Consider the following 19,685-nt stretch of genomic DNA (forward strand, 5'->3'; position numbering starts at 1 on the left):
TAGTGAAATAAGAAGCTGCCAGATGCCAAAACCAGCCTGCTCCTTATGTAAGCTTCTGCAAGGGCTAGACCTTTCCAATAGTCCAAAGAAGAGAACAACATATCTACGAATGGCCTTGTGACATTTTGAGGTCACTATTTACCTTTGAAGGGGTGATGTTCCTAGTTCTTTCACTGTATTTTTAATCAAATGTATGTTAAAAGATGATTTTTACATGCAAAATAAGATACACAGACAATGGGGTGTAGAAATTTATCTTGCCCTACAAGAAAGGAAGGGAAAAGGGGATGGGAGGGGAGTGGGGTGTCAGAGGGGAGCGCTGATTGGGGAACAGGGCAACCAGAATATATGCCATCTTGGAGTGGGGGGGAGGGTAGAAATGGGGAGAAAATTTGTAATTCAAACTATTGTGAAAATCAATGCTGAAAACTAAATATGTTAAATAAATTTTAAAAAATTCCCACAAAAAAATACTTAACAACCAGCCACCTGGCTATAAAATATATATATATATATATATATATATATATATATATATATATATATATATATATATATATATATATATATATGATTTTTGTCTGTGTTTCATACTGCTTTCCTAGGCATCAAAATTACTTTTTTAAGATTCTAAGAACACACATATTCTACTTTAAATATATTTCGATGTACACTTTATCCAACTAATATGTTGCAGGATTCAAAGGCATTAATTTTGTTCTCTGATGGGCATGTCAGAACAATAATTAAACATGAATGAAACCTTGTAGTCATATATTCACTTAACTGGTCAGGAAACTCAGGCTAAAAAAAGGAAATAACTTTCTCAATGTTACATAGATCATAGAATATTTAGGATTTAAATTCAGAGTCTTTTAATTCCAGATTCAATATTTTTGCTACTATGCAATATTGCCTCTTTCCTTATAGAATCAAGAATGTTTTCAAAGTCAAACATGTTTTTATTTACTTTTTTTTTTTACTTTTTTTGGTTTACATATATCAAACAAAAGGTTAAAGTCATAAGAGAGCATTATGCTATCTCCTAAGACTTCATGTTATCAAGCATTGGAAATACATGCACACATATATGCAAGTATATCTAATATATATATATATATATAATGTATATGTGATGGATGCATGTATATGACATACACAAGAGATCTGAAAAAAGTGGATAATTTCATTGCTAAGCCATAGTCACTTATGTTTTTTTTTGGAAAATCACAGAGAACAGGAGATATTCTTCAGACTGGGAGAAGGGCAATGTTGCTTCCCATTTTCAGAAGAGAAATGGGGGGTGCCCCAAAATTTGGGCAGATAATCTTGATTTTTTTTACTGGCAGCATCTCTGGAAAGACAAATAAGTTAAAATAGATGTTACAGTAAAAGAGGCATATAGTATCTGAAACAATAACACCACTGTACTCTGCTTTAGTAAGCTCATATCTAAAGTACATAACCTATTATTGTACCACAACGCAACAATATAATTCAGTTTTACAAACATTTTAAAGGTCCATTATGCAGAAATCATTATGCTAGGAAGGAGGATGTAGAAGTCCAACATTTTACTCTCCAGTGAAAGCTTTCAGTCTAATCTGGACATTAGATGTATACAATTATTTAGAATAAAAATTTAAAAAGTTAGATATGTACATAAGAAACATCAGAGAGGCACAAGAGATATGAAGACAGAAGCATCACATTCAATTATTTAAATACTAGCATAAGAAGTTTATCTTTTTTCCTGTAGGCAACAAAGATTTAGAGAAGAAAAGTGACACTTTATTTTGTGCAATATAAACAAGTTATTTTGGGAGCTTTGTAAAAAATGATTTGGTGAGGGAAGAGGCTAGAGGCAGAAAGACCAGTGAGGAGTCTGTGGTTAAGGGAAAAATGGGGACAATGGCAGTGAGACTGTCAAGGAGGGAAAGAAATGACAGTCATAATTGCTCAATCAACAAGGCTTTGTATGCAAGCAATAAGATATGCTGTGTGTGTATGTGTGTGTGTGTGTGTGTGTGTGTGTGTGTGTGAGAGAGAGAGAGAGAGAGAGAGAGAGAGAGAGAGAGAGAGAAAGACAGAGAGAATTTTGGAGTATCTAGTGTGAGTGACTAGGAGAGTGGTGGAGCAACAAATTGTAATAGAGAAGTTAAGAAGAGTGGGTAGGTTTGACAAGGAAGATGATAAATTTAATTAAGGACATAAGGTATTTGAGGTTTTGTCAAGGCTTTCAGGTAAAGGTTTTCAAAAGACAGTAAAAAATTCAAAACATGAGTTTAGAGATGGGGATATAAGATATCAATTTGAGAACAATACGCATAAAGAGATAGAAAGGTTATCTCTGGCAAGGAAAAGGACCACCACTCTTACTTTCTGAAATCCAAATGAAGGAAAGAGAATCAAGAGAGACATAGAGAAGTTCAGAAAGAGTGGGGAGGGGCATGACATTATGTATTACTTCAGTAATTCATAGTGCAGTGGTAGATCAGGTAATCTGCTGATGATGAGCTTGTTAGTGGAAAAGTTGGCAGATTAAGAGGAGATGATTTGAAGCAACTGACATAGATAACATAGATGTGTAGTTGATAAGAAATTTAAAAAAAGAAACTACCATTAAACTATGGGGGTTAAAGTGAGATTAGTTGATATAAATTTATAATGAAATAGGTGGGATGATTTTGTCTTCCATTAAGGGTTCTTAAAATGAGGTCTATAAAATTGTGCTTATATCAGTATTTGTATAGATAGATCAATAACTACTTGAAAATAATTGAATTCCTTTTCAATTCTACATATTTCAGACACAGACTCAGACTCTAAAATACTTTTTTGGTGGCAAAGAGGATCAAAACATACAGCAAGAAGAAGTCAACAAATTCAAAGAGCCTACATTCAAAGCCTCCAAGAAAAATAGGAATTGGTCTGAGGGCATGGAAGAGCTCAAAAAGTATTTGGAAAATCAAGTAAGAGAAGTGGAGAAAAAATTGGGAAGAGAAATGAGAGTGATGCAAGAAAATTATGAAAAACAAATCAATGACTTGCTAAAGGAGATCCAAAAATATACTGCAGAAAATAACACCCTAAAGAAAAGACTAAACCAAATGGCAAAAGAGCTCCAAAAAGCCATTGAGGAGAAGAATGCCTTGAAAGGCATAATTATTCAAATGCAAAAGAAGGCCCAAAAGACCACTGAAGAAAATGCCACCTTAAAAATTAGATTGGAGCAAGTGGAAGTTAGCGACTTTATGAGAAATCACAATATTATAAAACAGAACCAAAGAAATAGAAAAATTGGAAGACGATGTGTATTATCTCAGGAAACTTGGAGGATGAGCAAGAAAGGTCCATCTCACTCAGGGAAAAGGAGAGCTTATTCCAAGACAGAAAGCATCACAGAAAAACTACTCACCTGGAGAATAGATCCAGGAGAGATATTTTAAAAATTATTGGACTACCTAAAATCCATGATCAAAAAAAGCGCCTAAACATCATTCCTCAAGAAATTAACAAGGAAAATTGCCCTGATATTCTAGAGGCAGAGGGTAAAATAGAAATTGAAAGAATATACTGATCACCTCTTGAAAAAGATCCCAAGAAATAAACTCCAAGGAATATTGTCACCAAATTCCAGAGCTCCAAGATCAAGGAGAAAATACTGCAAGCAGACAGAAAGAAATAATTTGTGTATTGTGGAAACCCAATCAGGATAACCCAAGATCTAGCAGTTTCCACATTCAGGGATCAAAGGACTTGGAATATCATATTCTGGAGGTCAATGGAGCTAAGATTAAAACCAAGAATTACCTACCCAGAAAACCTAAGTATAATGTTCCAAGGCAAAATATGGATTTTCAATAACAGAGAGGACTTTCAAGCTTTCTCAGTGAAAAGATGAGAGCTGAATAAAAAAATCAACTTTCAAACACAAGAATCAAGTGAAGCATGAAAAGGCAAACAAGAACGAGAAATCTTAGGGAATTAACTAAAGTTGAACTGTTCTGTTTACATCCCTACGTGGAAAGATCATGTGTATATTTCATGAGACCTTTCTCAGTATTAGGGTAGTTTAAGGGAATATACATATATAGATATAGATATAGATACAGATATAGATATATAGATAGAGGGCACAGTGTGAGTTGAATATGAGGAGCAATATCTAAAATAATAAAATCAAATTAAGGGATGAAAGAGAAATATATTGAGAGAGAGAGAAAGGGAGAAATAGAATGGGGTAAATTATCTCACATAAAAGTGTTAAAAAAGCAGTTCATTGGAAGGGAAGAGGGGGCAGGAGAGGGGGAATGAATGAATCTTGCTCTCATCGAATCTGACTTGAGGAGGGAATAACATACACACTCAATCAAGTATCTTACCCCACAGGAAAATAGGAGATGATAGAAGGGAGGGCAGATAGGGGGAGGAGGTAATCAACAGCAAACACTTTTGAAAAGGGACTTTGTCCATGGAGAAAATTGAATAGAGGAGGACAGGATAAGATGGAGGGAAATGTAGTTAGTCTTTCACAACATGAGTATTGTGGAAATGTTTCACATAATGATATATGTGTGGCCTATGTTGAATTGCTTGCCTTCTTAGGGAGGATGGGTGGGAAAGGAAGAGGGGAAAGAATTTGGAACACAAAGTTTTAAAAGCAGATGCCCCCCCCCCCCACCAAAAAGTTGTTTTTGCATGTACCTGAGAAATAAGATATATAAGAAATGGGGCATAAAAATCTATCTTGCCCTAATAAAAAGTTAGGGGAAAGGTGATAGGGTGGATTGGGTGACAGAAGGGAGGGCTGACTGTGGAACAGGGAAATCAGAATATATGCCATCTTGGAGTGAGGGGAAGGTAGAAATGGGGAGAAAATTTGTAATTCAAACCTCGTTAAAATCAATGTTGAAAACTAAAATATTAAATAATAAAATTATTATTAAGAGAAAAAAATATAAATTAAGAAAATATTATTGTGAACAGGAGCCAATGGGCTTCTCATGACTATTAAAGAACTTGACATGCACAGAAAAAGTTTTGAAACAATGCTGTAAAAGTACTTCGCTTTAGAAGAATAAGAGTGGAGAAGGAAAATTATTAAAATTTTCAAGCCTTGGGGATTAGTAAGAATGGGCTAGTGGAACATCAATAGATTCCATGTATAGGAGCATATATTATTAAAGCAATTGACCATGGGGTCAAGACATTGAAGGGAAATGAAGGAGAAATGCTGAAAAAAGTACCCAAATACATGTGGTATAATTTATCAATATTTTATTAAAGGTCCATTTGTCTCTTGTAGCATTACATGCAGTTTTTTTTTCTTGGCCACTTAATCAATAAATGCTTATTAAATGCCTGCTCTATGCAAGCCATTTTTCTAAGTACTGGGTAAATTATTCAAGGCAAGAAGCATACATCTTTTACCTTGGGAATATCATATTCCAAAATCTACACTCTTCTAATTGGCAGATGATAAATTCTGTGACCCTGATTGTGGCTCCTCAATAGTTGAATTATTTTTTTTTCCAATGCATCTAGTAATTTTTCTTTGACTTGAAAGTACAGGTCCATATTTTGTCTGTGATTTTCCTGGGAATCTTTATTTAAGGGTTTCTTTGAAGAGGAAATTGGTGGATTCCTTCTATTTCCACTTTGCCCTGTAGTTCTAAAACGAATAGGTAGCTTTGGTTTAAGATTTCTTTAAATACGATGTCTAGACTCTTTTTTATCATACTATTTGTTTGCTGTGAGATACCTTATACTTTTATTTCTTAGCCTCTTAAGTTTGTTTTAATTTTTCTTGCTGCCTAGTGTAGTTGTTGATTTCTATTTAAACAAAGATTGTGGAGTAAGCAGAAAAGCATTGTTGCTCTCCCACATTAAAATCAGAAAAAAGAAAACCCAGAAAATAGTGCCCAGGAAAACTCCTGGAATATTAGAATCAGTAGAAAGATGGAATCCAGTGGTATTTTAGCCAAGGAACCTTGGAGGATGAGCAGGAAAGGTCCACCTCACTCAGGGAAAAGGAGAGCCTATTCCAAGACAGGAAGCATCACAGAAAGCCAGGAGCAAGCCCAACCTTAGCAAACCAAGAAAAAGTCCTGAGCCTCAATGTGGTGGGGAATGCAAATGCCAACACCAGAACATGCCATGTACCTTAGCATAGCCAGGGGAATGTGCAGATTCCAACTCTGTGAACCACCACTTGCTTCAGGGCAGCCCCAGGCAGGCAAACATCATCCAACAACTGAACATCTACATACCTCAATGCAGTCCAGGATAATGAGGCATCGTCTAGCAACCAGGCCTCCATGTGCTTCGGCATAGCGTGGGGAAATGGAGAAAAACCCCAGGAGGCCTCAGCACATGCCAGACTCCACCACTAGGAGAGCAGCTCAGTTTCAAGTAAACTAGCTGCCAGACCCCTACAGCCTCTAGCTACCATCATCTGAACCCCCAGCACACAAAGCCAGGGCACAGGCCCCTGGCCAACAGCACAAGAAGTTTGGAGTAGAGCCCCCTGTGTTACAAAAAGAGAGCTCAACTTTAAAAACAAGGAAATAGACAAACAATATCAGCAAAAAGAAATAAAAAAGCAAACAAACTTTGACCACAAAGAATTACTATGGTGACAGAAGAGATCAAAACATAGACTCAGAAGAGGACAACATTGTCAATATACCTACATCCAAAAACTCAATGGGGAATATGAACCTGTCTCAAGTCCAAAAACTCTTCTTGGAAGAGCTGAAAAAGGATTTTAGAAGTCAAGTAAGAGGGGGAGAAGAAACAAAAATGTGAAAAGAAATGAGAGGTATGCAACAGAGTGAGTCAACAGCTTAGGAAAGGAAGGACAAAAATTTGCCGAAGAAAACAATTCCTTAAACAACACAATGGTCCATCACTCTATTTTTTAGCCAGTACAAGTTGTTTTAATCACTGCTAGTGTATAATACAGTTCAAGATTTGGTATGTCTCTTTCCCTTCCCTCAAGATGGCGGACAATAAGCCCCCAAAGGAACCAAAGGAAAAGAAGGTCAAAAAGGAAAAAAAAAAGAGAACAAAAAAGATGTGGCTGAAAAGGTGGTGAAAAAGCCTCAAAAGTGTTGCAGTAGGAATCCAGTCCTGGCCGAAGGGATAGGTAGATACTCCAGGTCTGCAACGTATTCCCAGGGAGCCATGTGCAAGTGGAAATATGCTGCACCAAAAACCCAGATTGAAAGGAAAAAGAAAGAGAAGGTGCCTGCTACTATCTCAAAGCCAGTTGGTAGTGATAAGAATGGAGGAACCCGCTTTGTAAAGATTTTAAAAATACCTTGGTATTACCCAACTGAGGATTTGCCTAAGAAGCTGTTAAGCCATGGCAAAAAGCCCTTCAGCCAGCATGTGAGGAGACTTCGAGCTAGCATTAAGCCAGGAACCATTCTGATCATGCTCACTGGCCACCTCAGGGTCAAGAGAGTGGTTTTCCTGAAGCAGCTGGCTGCTGGCTTGCTACTGATGACTGGACCTCTGACCATCAACTGTGTTCCTCTGAGAAGGACCCATCAGAAATTTGTCATTGCCACCTCTAGCAGAGTTAACTTTTCAGGTGTAAAACTTCCAAATCATCTTACTGATGCTTACTTCAAGAAGAAGAGGCTCCGTAAACCTAGATACCAAGAAGGAGAGATTTTTGACATAGAAAAAGAGAAATACAAGTTTACAGAGCAGCACAAGGCTGATCAGAAACCAGTGGACTCTCAGGTCCTGCCCCAAATCAAGAAAGTTCCTCAGCTCCATGGCTACCTGCATTCTGTATTCTCTCTCTCCAACAGGGTTTATCCTCACAAACTGGTGTTTTAAATGCCTTCCAGAGAACTCTTATTAAAATATTTGGAATAGGTAAAAAAAAATTTTTGGTATGTTTAGACCACTTTCCCCAGCATTTCTTTTCACTAATTCCCTTGATATTCTGGATCTTTTGTTCTTCCAAATGAATTTGGTTATTACTTTTTCTAGCTCTATAAAATAATTTTGGTAGCTTAGTTGGCATGGTACTAAACAAGTAAATTAATTTAGGTAAAATTGTCATTTTTATTATATTAGCTCAGCTCCACCATGAGCACCTGATGTTTTTCCACTTATTTAGATCTAACTGTATCAGGGGCAGATTCCAACTCTGAAAAGTGTTTTATAATTGTGTTTATATAGTTCATGGGTTTGTTTAGGCAGGTAGACTGCCAAATATTTTATAATGTCTACAGTAATTTTAAATGTAATTTCTCTTTCTATCTCTTGCTGTTGGGCTTTGTTATTAATATTTAGGAATGATGAGGATTTATGTGTGTTTATTTTATATCCTGCAATTTTGTTAAAGTTATTTATGATTTGAAGTAGATTTTTGCCTGGCTCTCTAGGATTCCCTAAGTATATCATTATATTATCTGCAAAGAGTCATAACTAAGTCTCTTCTTTGCCTATTCTAATTCTTTCAATATCTTTTTTCTTCTATTCTTGAGAATGCTAGAATATCTAGCACCATGCTGAATAATAATTGTGATAATGGACATCCTTGTTTCACCCCCAGTCTTATTTAAAATGCATGTAGCTTATCCCCATTACATATAATGATTAGTGATGGTTTTAGGTTTTATCATTTTTAGGAAGGTTCCATTTATTCCTATTCTCTCCAGTGTTTTAAATATGAATGGGTGTTGTATTTTGTCAAAAACTTTTTCTGCATCTTTAGAGATAATAATATAGTTTCTGCTACTTTTGTTATGATATGATCAATTGTGCTGATAATTTTCCTAATATAGAACCAGCCTTGCAAATTCTACCTGATCATAGTGTATTATTTTCAAGAAAAGTTGCTTTAATCTTTTTCTTAATGTTTTATTTTTAAAATGTGCATCTATATTCATTAGGTAAATTGGCCTATAATTTTCTTTCTCTGATATTTCTGTCACAAAAACCATTTGGTAGGACTCCTTCTTTGCCTATTTTCCCAGATAGTCTCTAAAGTATTGGAATTAATTTTTCTTTAAATGTTTGGTAGAATTTGCTTGGAAATCCATATGGTACAAGAGATTTCCTGGGGAGTTCATTGCTGGCTTATTCAATTTCTTTTTCTGAGATGGGGTTATTTAAGTATTTTACTTCTGTTATTCTGGGCAATTTACATTTTTGTAAATATTCATCCATTTCCCTAAGATGGTCAAATACATGGGCATACAATTGAGCAAAATAATTCCTAACTGTTGTTTTAATTTCCTCTTCCTTGGAGGTAAATTCATCCTTTTCATTTTTGATACTGGTAATTTGATTTTCTTCCTTCTTTTTTTAAATCAAATTGACCAAAGTATCATCAATCTTATTTTTTTTTTTCATAAAACTAGCTCTTAGTTTTATTTTTTAGTCCAATATTTTCTGGATTTTAATTTTACTAATTTCTCCTTTGCTTTTAAGTATTTCTAGTTTGGTATTTTTTTTTCAGACCAAGGCTTTTATTTATTCACTTCTTGCATTTAAAATATTCTTCGATGACATCTTTGGCCTGAGATTCCTTGCCATAGTCCTTAACAACAACGCAGCTGCAACCAACCACTTTACGGGGCTTTCCCTCTCTGTCAATTTTACAGAGGCCTACCCATTCACCCAGCTTCTTGTTGTCATCAACCTTGATCAAGTTGATCTGATGCTAAGCACACAGGGCCTCAACCAACTTTACATACATAGGTTCATCACAGTTGGAAGCAAGAACACAAAGATGGCCTTGGCGTTTGTCCAAGGCTTTGGCAGCTTTACGAATTCCACGAGCTAGGCCATCGTGGATGAGTGCGGTCTTCAGCACTTCTTGTAGAGCGGTGTTAACGTCCATTACACCTCCAGCAGCAATGCCTTCCTCGGCCATGGCAGCGGTTCACGGGTGAAGCTAAATCTTGAAAACACCCGGGAGCCTCCGCCTCCCGCTCGACTCAGCGGCGACAGGGAAAGAGCTAGTTTGGTATTTAATTGAGGATGTTCAATTTGTTCTTTTTCTGACTTTTTCAGTTGCATGCCAAATTCATTGATCTCTCTTTTTTCTCTATTTTATTTATGGAAGCATTTACAGATATAAAACTTCCCCTCAGAGCTGCTTTTGCTGTATACCATAAGATTTGGTTTGTTTTCTCATTATTGTCATTCTCTTGAATGAATTTATTGATTGTTTCTATGATTTTTTCTTTGATACACTCATTCTTTAGTATTAGATTATTTAGTTTGCACTTAATTTTTAGTCTATCTTTCCATGGTCCTTTATTACAATTTTTTTATTGCATCATGTTCTGAAAAAGAGGCATTGACTATTTCTGCCTTTTTGCAATGAATTGTGATGGTTTTATGCCCTAGTACATGATCAATTTTTGTGTATCTGCCACGTACCACTGAGAAAAAAGTATATTCCTTTCGATCCCCATTCACTTTTCTCCAGAGGTCTATCATATCTACCTTTTCTAAAATTATATTCACCTCCTTAATTTTTTTCTTGTTTATTTTGAGGTTAGATTTATCAAGTTCAAAGAGCAGAAGGTTGAGGTCCCCTGCTGGTATGGTTTTATTGTCTATTTCTTCCTGTAACTCCCTTAACTTCTCCTCTAAGAATTTGGATGCTTTACCATTTGGTGCATATATGTTAAGTAATGATATTATTCATTGTCTATGGTGTCTTTTAGCAGGATATAGTTTCCTTCCTTAACTATTTTAACTGGATCTATCCTTGCTTTTGTCTGAGATTAGGATTGCTACCTGTAAGAAATGGGAGGAGTTTTGTTTCCACAGAACTAAAGGTGTACTTCCCCCGCTCCGCCACCCTAGCTTTAGCAGAAACCAGGCCTCAAGGTTGGTCAGGTGAGAGGTCAGAGCCTTGTACGCATGTGCACACTTTTTGAGAAGGCACTCAGGGGAATTAGAGAGGCCAAACCGCTTGAACCAGTTCAAGCTTATTTAGGGTCTGGTCTTGGTCAAGAATCCAGGCCTACTGATTAGCATAATTTGCATATGTTAAAGAGGGAAAGTAGAGGAAGTAAAAGAATGTAATTTAATCCTAAACTAAGACAAGGGAAATCTAATTAACTTTACTTTTGCTTCCATATCCTTATTATCCCACCTACATAAACTGTATAACCTAGGAAAACTGTGTAAACAATAAAGATGGTAAACTAACCATAACTCTAGCAGGAGTGGAGGGAATGGTTACCCCTGCTCCTGCAGCTGTATGGGTGTGAGTGTTCCAGCAAGCACTACACCCACTCTCTGGAGGAGCATAATAAATGCCTTCCTCTGCCTGAGTTCTTCCTGAGTTATTTGGGTGAGAATGGGCAAATCACATGGATCTTCCCAAGGTCGTGCAACCAGGAAAGCAACAAGCAGCGAAGCTTGTCTTGGGCTGACTTCCTGACCCTGCCTTGGGGAGTCCTGTGATCCCCACTGTGGTGCTAAGAGGGCTACCACTCAGGATTCCCCCGGGGAACCCTGTGGTCTGCACAGCCTTCTTAAGGGGACAACACTTGGGTCTTTTGGCCCCATCTCGGGAGCCTTGTGATCTTACTGCTGTCCTAAGGGGCCATCACTTGGGTATTCCTTAGGGTCTGACTCCTAGGAGGCCCTGTGATCCCCACAGATTAAGGGGGGCTACCACTTGTTCTTCCTCTGGGGAGTCCTGTCATCTGCACAGCCTTCCTTAAGGGTCATCACGTGGCTCTTTCCTGGGGTCCAACCCTAGGAAGTCCCGTGATTTCCCCCAAACTGTTCTAAGGGGCCATCACTTGGGTCCTCCTTAGGGTCTGACTCCTAGGGAGGCCTGTGATCCCCACAGATTAAGGAGGGGGAGGTCTACTACTTGGTCTTCCTGTGGAAGTCCTGTGGTCTGTACAGCCTTCCCTAGTGATTATTACAGGGTTCTTCCTCAGAACTTTGGCCCTGCCTAGGAAGCCCAGTGATCCCCAAGACCTCATTTCCAATACTACCCCTGTTTTTTTTTTAATTCACCTGAAGCATAATATATTCTACTCCAGCCTTTTACCTTTACCCTGTGTGTATTCCTCTTTTTGAAATGTGTTTCTTGTAAACAACATATTGTAGGATTATGGTTTTTAATCCATTCTACTATCTGCCCTGGTTTTATAGGAGTGATTAGGTACACAAGAGGCAGTAGTCAATAACTATAGTAATCTACTGTTTTATAAACCCCAAGACTCCAGCTTCTGAGATAAGAACTCACTATTTGACAAAAACTGTGGGGAAAACTGGAAAATTGTATGGCAGAAACTGGATATAGACCAATATCTCACACTGTATGCCAAAATAAAGTCAAAATGTGTATATAATTTTGACATAAAGTCTGATACTATAAGCAATCAGGAAAAACAAGGAATAGTTTACCTGAGATTTATGGAGAAGTAAAGAATTTATGACCAAATAAGTGTTATAGAGAATTATAAAATGCAAAATGGATACTTTTGTTTACATTAAATTGAAAAGATTTTGTGTAAACAAAGCCAATGCAACAAAGATTAGGACGGAACTGAAAATTGGGAAAGAATTTTTTACAACCTGTGTCTCTCATAAAGGCTTCATTTCTAAAATATACAGAGAACTGAGTCAAATGTATAAGAATACAAGACATTCCCTATTTGATAAATGGTCAAAGTTATGAACAAACAGTTTTCAGTGGAAGAAAGTAAAGATATCTGTAGTCATATAAAAAAAAATGCTCCACATCACTATTGATTGGAGAAATGCAAATCAGAACAACTCTTAGACATCACATATCTCCTGTCAGATTGGTTAACATGACGATAGAGGAAAATCATAAATGCTGGAGAGGATGTGGGCAAATTGGAGCACTAATGCATTCTTGGTGGACTTGTGAACTCATCCAAACATTCTGGAGAGCAAATGGCAACTTTGTCCAAAGGGCTATAAAAATGTTCAGACCCTTTGACCCAGCAATACCACTTCTAGGGCTGTATCACAAAGAAATCATACAAGTTGGAAAAGGACCCCTATGTTCAAAAATATTTATAGCAGTTCTTTTTGTGGTGGCAAAGAACTGGAAATCAAGGAGATATCCATCAATTGAGGAATGGCTAAATAAGTTGTTATATGAATGTAATGGAATACTATTGAGCTATAAGAAATGAGGAGCAGTCGAACTTCATAATAACCTGGAAAGACCTTTATGATGTGATGCTGAGTGAGGTGAGCAGAACCAGGGGAACATTATTCATGATAACAGACACACAGTATCTCTGATGACTACCTTTGATAGAATTGGCTCTTCTCAGCAATGCAAGGTTCTAAGACACCCTGGAAAGACTCTTGATGGAAAAAGTAATTCACATCCAGAGAAAGAATTACAGAGTCTGAATGCAGATTGAAGAAAACTATTTGCTCTCTCTTTTTCATTTGTTTTGGTTTCTGTTTTGTTTCTTCTTTCTCACGGTTCATTCCATTGGTGGTAGTTCTTCTTTCCAACTTGACTATTGTGAAAATATGTTTAGTATAAAGGTATATGAAGAGCCTATATTGAATTCCATGCCATCTTGAGTGGGGAGTGGGGGAGGAGAGAATGCAGGAGAAAATCTGAAACTCAAAAACTTGAGGAACTGAATGTTATCAATTAAAACTGAAAATTAATTAATTAATAAAGTAATGTTAAAAAAAAGGATAAATCTCATCCTATTCATGGGGCTATTATTATAAGATGTCATCTTAATAAATCTCTGGTGATCTATACTACTTGACAAAAGAAAAAATATGAATAATAATATCTATACCAAAAAAATCACAAGACAATTATCAGGAAAGGATTTTAAGGTAGTAATGTGATTTAAAAACGTACACTATCACCATACCTCAAAAAATATAATGGGCCAAGTGGAAAATGAGGCACAAAAATTCACTGAAGAGGACAACTCCTAAAAAGTGAATTGGCCAAATAGAAAAATAAGTACAAAAGCTAATTAAAGATTAAAAAAAATTAAAAATTAGATTTGGGCAAGTGAAAGCTAATGACTCTATGAGACATCAAGAATCAGCCAAACAAAATAAAAGGAATGAAAATTAGAAGAAAAAATATCTCATTGGAAAAACAACTGACTAAAAAAAGACCCAGCAAAGATAATGTAAGAATTATTAGTCTACCTGAAAGCTACAATAAAAAAAAAAAAGAGACTGGATAGCATCTTTCAAGAAATTATCAAGAAAAGCTACTCTGATATCCTAGAACCAGAGGGTAAAGTAGTCATTAAAAGATACAACCATCACCTCCTGAAAGAGATCAAAAATGAAAACTCCAAGGAATGTTGTAGCCAAATTCCAGAACTATGAGATGAAAGAGAAAATACTACAAGCAGCTGGAAAGAAACAATTTATATATCACTGAACCACAGTCAGGGTTAGACAGGGTTTAGGAGTTTATATATTAAAGTATCTGAGGGCTTGGAATTTGACATTCTGAAAGGCAAAGGAGCATGGATTACAACCAAGAATGAACTACACAGGAAAATTGAACATAAATCTTTCAGGGGAGAAGATGGCCATTCGAAGAAATAGGTAAATTTCAATTTTACCTGATAAAAAAAGCTGAACGGTAAATTTGATCTTCAAATATCAGACTCAAGCAAAGCATAAAAAAGGTAAATAGCAAAGGAAAAAAGCCTGCTTTTCAATAAGGTTAAATTATTTGCATCCCAACATGGGAAGATGATGCTTATACCTCTTGAAAAATGTATTGTTAATGTATATTTAATAGGAATATTCATAGACAGAGTGTGTGGATATAAGTTGACTTTGATTGAATGATAAAAAAATAATTAGTGGGTAAAAAAGGATTGTACTGGGAGAAGAGGAAAGGAGGAGGCATACATGGTAAATTACATGACATGAAGAGGCCCAAAGACCTATTACAGTAGAGGGAATAAAGGAGGGAGCTGAGCATTACTTGAGCCTTACTGGCATTGGATTTGTCTCAAAGAGTGAATAATATACACACTCAGTTGTGTATAGAAATCTATCTTACCCTATAGGAAGTAAAAGGGGAAAGGAGAAAGAAAAGAGAGGTGTGCAGACAGAAAGGGGTACAGAAGAGAGCGCAGAAGTAATGGGGAAATAAAGGGAGGGGAGCTGATAGCAGGGAGGGCAGATTGAGGGAGGCGGTGGTCAGAAGGAAAACACTGGTGAGGAAGGAAAGGGTGAGGAGAGAGAAAAGAACACAGGGTGGAAAATGGGATGGAGAGAAAGACATAGTTAATAATCATAATGGGATGAATGGGCTGAACTCTCCCATACAATCGGAGCAGCTAATGGAATAGATTAAAAACCAGAATCCTAAAATATGTTGCTTAGAAGAATCATATTTGAAGCAGAGAGATACACACAGAGTAAAGGTAGAAGGCTGGATCAAAATATATTATGCCTTAGCTGAAGTTAAAAAAAAAAAGCCAGGATAGCAATGTGATCTCAGATAAACCAAAAACAAAAATCAATCTAATTAAAAGAGATAAGTAAGGAAAATACAACCTGCTAAAAACATCACAATCTAATGGAGAAAGGCAGAAATATTAAATGCATCCTTTTCTAATCATGATGCAATAAAACTGCTTTGACTGCATCCCATAAATTTTGGTATGTTATCTTGTTTTGATTGTGAAATTTACATGCCCTAATACATGGTCAATTTTTAGGTGACTTTTTTATTAACGCATATACATTTACTTGTCTTCTGGCTTGTTGAAACAGTAGGTTAGACAACACTTGCCTCAATAATGTCTGTCAAGATGGCTAGCCATAAAGACTCCAGCAACACATTCATCAGAAGGGCACCCTTGTCGAAGGCAGCTAATCTTGCCATTCTCGTCAAGCTTATAGTACTTCAGAAGAGCAAGCTTAACCTTCTTTCTCTTGTGCTTGTTCTTTTTGGGAGTGGTATAAGATGTTTTCTTTCTCTTCTTGGCACCACCACAAAGAATCAGCAGAAGATGAAGGGTACACTCCTTCTGAATGTTTTAGTCAGACAAAGTATGCCCATCTTCCAGTTGTATGCTGCCAAAAATCAATCTTTATTTATCAGGGGCAATACCTTCCTTATCTTGCATCTTGGCCTTGACATTTTCAATAGTACCAGGCAGTTCAACCTCAAGGGTGATGGTCTTCCCCATCCAAGTCTTCATGAAAATCTGCATCGTGGCACTGGATCCAAAAGATGGCAGATCCAAAAGAGCTACATGGTCAATTTATATGTAGGTGCCATATACGTGAAAAAAGATGTAGTCCTCTCTCTCCCCATTCAGTTTTCTCCAGAGGTCTACCATAACTAACTTTTCTAAAATTCTATTTGCCTCCTTAACTTCTTTCTTGCTTATTTTGTTGTTAGATTTATCTAGTTCTGAGAGCAGAGGATGCGTTCCCCCACTAGTACCATTTTGTTGTCTATTTCTTCCTGTAACTCAATTAACTTCTTTAAGAATTTGATGCTTTACCACTTGGTACATATATGTTTACTATTAATGCTACTTCTCTGTCTAAGGTAAACTTTTAGCAAAATTTAGTTTCCTTCCTTATCACTTTTAATTAGATCTATTGTTGCTTTGGCTTTATTTGTGATCAAATTGTTACCCCTGCTTTTTTTTTTTAACTTCACCCAAAACATAATATATTCTGCTCCAGTCTTTTTCTGTTATGCTGTATGTATCTCTTTGTTTCAAATGTGTTTCTTGTGAAAAACATATTGTAGGATCCCGGTTTTTAATCCACTCTGCCATCCACTTCCACTTTATGGGAGAGTGCATCCCATTCACATTCACAATTATGATTACTATGTATTTTCCTCCATCATATTCCCCCTCCTTTTTGCATGTTTCTTACTCCTTTCACCCTGTCCCTCCCCACCAGTGTTTTGCTTCTAGCCACCACCTCCTTCATTCTGCCCTCCCTTCAATCAATTACCCTCCTTTTTCTTTCCCTTTTACCCTAATACTTCCTATAGGGTAAAATAGATTTCTATACCCAACTCAGTGTATATGCTATTTCCTCTTTGAGTCAAATCCAAACAGAGTAATATTCAAACAATGCTCACTCTCTTCATTCTTTCCCTTAACAATAATCAGTCTATCATGCTTTTTCATGTGATGTAATGTACTTTCCTCCCCTTTCTTCTTCTCCCAGCACAATCTTTTTCACTCCCCTTTTTAACTATAATTACATCAAAATCTACTTATACCCACATCCTTTCTGTATACCCCTTCTAATGGCCCTAATAAAGATACACTTCCCAAGAGTTACAAGTATCATCTTCCCTTGTAGTGATGTAAATAGTTCCACTTCATTGAATAATATGGTTTCTTTTTGTTTTTTCTCTTACTTTTTATCTTTTTATTCTTCTCTTGAGTCTTGTAACTGATGACCATCCCCTCAAGCTTGGAATAAAGAACTCTTTACTCTACCAGCAGTCAGACCCTGATGAAAAACTCAAGGGTCAAGTAGTTGGCTTGGGAACATGGACAGGCAGCAAGAAAGGATGTAGACTCAGTTTCAGACTTTGGAAACTTTCTTCGGTGACAAAGAAGACCAAAACATATAGCCAGAAGAAGTCAACAAAGTCAAAGAGCCTACATCAAAATCCTTCAAGAAAAACATGAACTGGTCTCAGGCCATGGAAGAGCTCAAAAAGGATTTGGAAAAGCAAGTTAGAGAAGTAGAAGAAAAATTGGAAAGAGAAAGGGAATGATGCAAGAAAACCATGAAAAACAAGTCAATGAATGGCTAAAGGAGACCCAAAAAATACTGAAAAATATACTGAAGAAAACAACACCTTAAAAATGGACTAACTCAAATGGCAAAAGAGCTCCAAAAAGCCAATGAGGAGAAGAATGCCTTGAAAGGCAGAATTAGCCAAATGGAAAAGGAGGTCCAAAATGCCACTGAAGAAAATACTACCTTAAAAATTAGATTGCAACAAGTGGAAGCTAGAGACTTTATGAGAAATCAAAATATTATAAAACAGAAACAAAGGAATGAAAAAGTGGAAAACAATGTAAAGTATCTCATTGGAAAAACCACTGACCTGGAAAATAGATCCAGGAGAGATAATTTAAAAATTATCGGACTACCTAAAAGCCATGATCAAAAAAGAGCCTAGATATCATCTTTCAAGAAATTATCAAGAAGAACTCCCTTGATATTCTAGAGCCAGAGGGTAAAATAAAAATTGAAGGAATCCACAGATCATCTCCTGAAAAAGATCCCAAAAAGAAAAGTCCTAGGAATGTTGTCACCAAATTCCAGAGCTCCCAGATCAAGGAGAAAATACTGCAAGCATCCTTTTGGATTGTGGAAACACAATCAGGATAATACAAGATCTAGAAGCTTCTACATTAAGTGATTGAAGGGCTTGGAATATGATATTCCGGAGGTCAATGGAGCTAGGATTAAAACCAAGAATCACCTACCCAGCAAAACTGAGTATCATGCTCCAAGGCAAAATATGGACTTTCAATAAAATAGAGGATTTTCAAGCTTTCTCACTGAAAAGACCAGAGCTGAGTAGGAAATTTGACTTTCAAACACAAGAATCAAGAGAAGCATGAAAATGTAAACAAGAAAAAGAAATTGCAAGGGACTTACTAAAGTTGAACTGTTTTGTTTACATCTCTACATGGAAAGATGTTGTGTATGATTCATGAGACCTCAGTATTAGGGCAGCTGAAGGGACTATACATATGTGTGTGTATGTATGTATGTATGTATGTGTGTGTACATATATATAGAGTGAGCACAGGGTGAATTGAATATGAAGGGATCATATCTAAAATAATAAAGTCAAATTAAGGTATGAGAGAGAAATATATTGAGAGAGGGAGAAAGGGAGATATAGAATGGGGTAAATTATCTCACTTAAAAGTGGCAAGAAAAAGCAGTTCTATAGGAAGGGAAGAGGGAACAGGTGAGGGGGAATGAGTGAATCTTGCTCTCATCAGATTTGACCTGAGGAGGGAATACCATACACACTCAATTGGGTATCTTACCCCACAGGAAAAAAGGAGGAAGAAGATAAAAAGGGGGGACAATAGAAGGGAGGGCAGATAGGGGGAGGAGGTAATGAAAAACAAACACTTCTGAAAAGGGACAGGGTCAAGAGAGAAAATTGAATAAAGGGGGAAAGGATAGGATGGAAGGAAATATAGTTGGCCTTTCACAACATGACTATTGTGGAAGTGTTTTACATAATGATACATGTGTGATCTCTGTTGAATTGCTTGACTTCTTAGGGAAGGTGGGTGGGAAGGGAAGAGGCAAGAGAATTTGGAACTCAAAGTTTTAAAAGCAGATGCTCAAAAAAAGAGAGTTCTTTTCTCATGCAGCTGGCAAACAAGATATATAGGGAATGGGGCATAGAAATCTATCCTGCCCTTAAAGAAAGTAAGGGGAAAGGGGATGGGGTGGGGGGATAGGGGTGACAGAAGGGAGGGCTCACTGGGAACCTAGGAAATCAGAATATATGGAATGGGGGCAAGGGTAGAAATGGGGAGAAAATTTGTAACTCAAAATCTTGTGGAAATCATATTGAAAACTAAAATATTAAATAAAAATGATAAAATTCAGAAAAAAAAAGAAAATCATGCACCAACACTCTCTCCACTTTGTTCTTGGCT

The 19,685-nt window shown here is 36.7% G+C and overlaps 1 protein-coding gene and 1 pseudogene across 1 annotated transcript; one reads left to right on the top strand and one right to left on the bottom strand.

Annotated features, from left to right (window-relative positions):
• Window positions 1-6,345: 6,345 nt before the first annotated feature.
• Window positions 6,346-7,887, top strand: LOC118847249 (60S ribosomal protein L6-like). The gene is made up of 2 exons (XM_036755767.1): window positions 6,346-6,414; window positions 7,093-7,887. Exons 1-2 carry the CDS (start codon window positions 6,346-6,348, stop codon window positions 7,852-7,854), a joined length of 831 nt encoding a protein of 276 aa, XP_036611662.1. The 3' UTR covers window positions 7,855-7,887.
• A 1,595-nt stretch (window positions 7,888-9,482) lies between these two features.
• On the bottom strand, window positions 9,483-9,983 carry LOC118848168 (annotated as a pseudogene).
• Window positions 9,984-19,685: the final 9,702 nt, after the last annotated feature.

The sequence above is a fragment of the Trichosurus vulpecula genome, chromosome 4 (assembly GCF_011100635.1).
Source record: "Trichosurus vulpecula isolate mTriVul1 chromosome 4, mTriVul1.pri, whole genome shotgun sequence".
NCBI lineage: Eukaryota > Metazoa > Chordata > Mammalia > Diprotodontia > Phalangeridae > Trichosurus > Trichosurus vulpecula.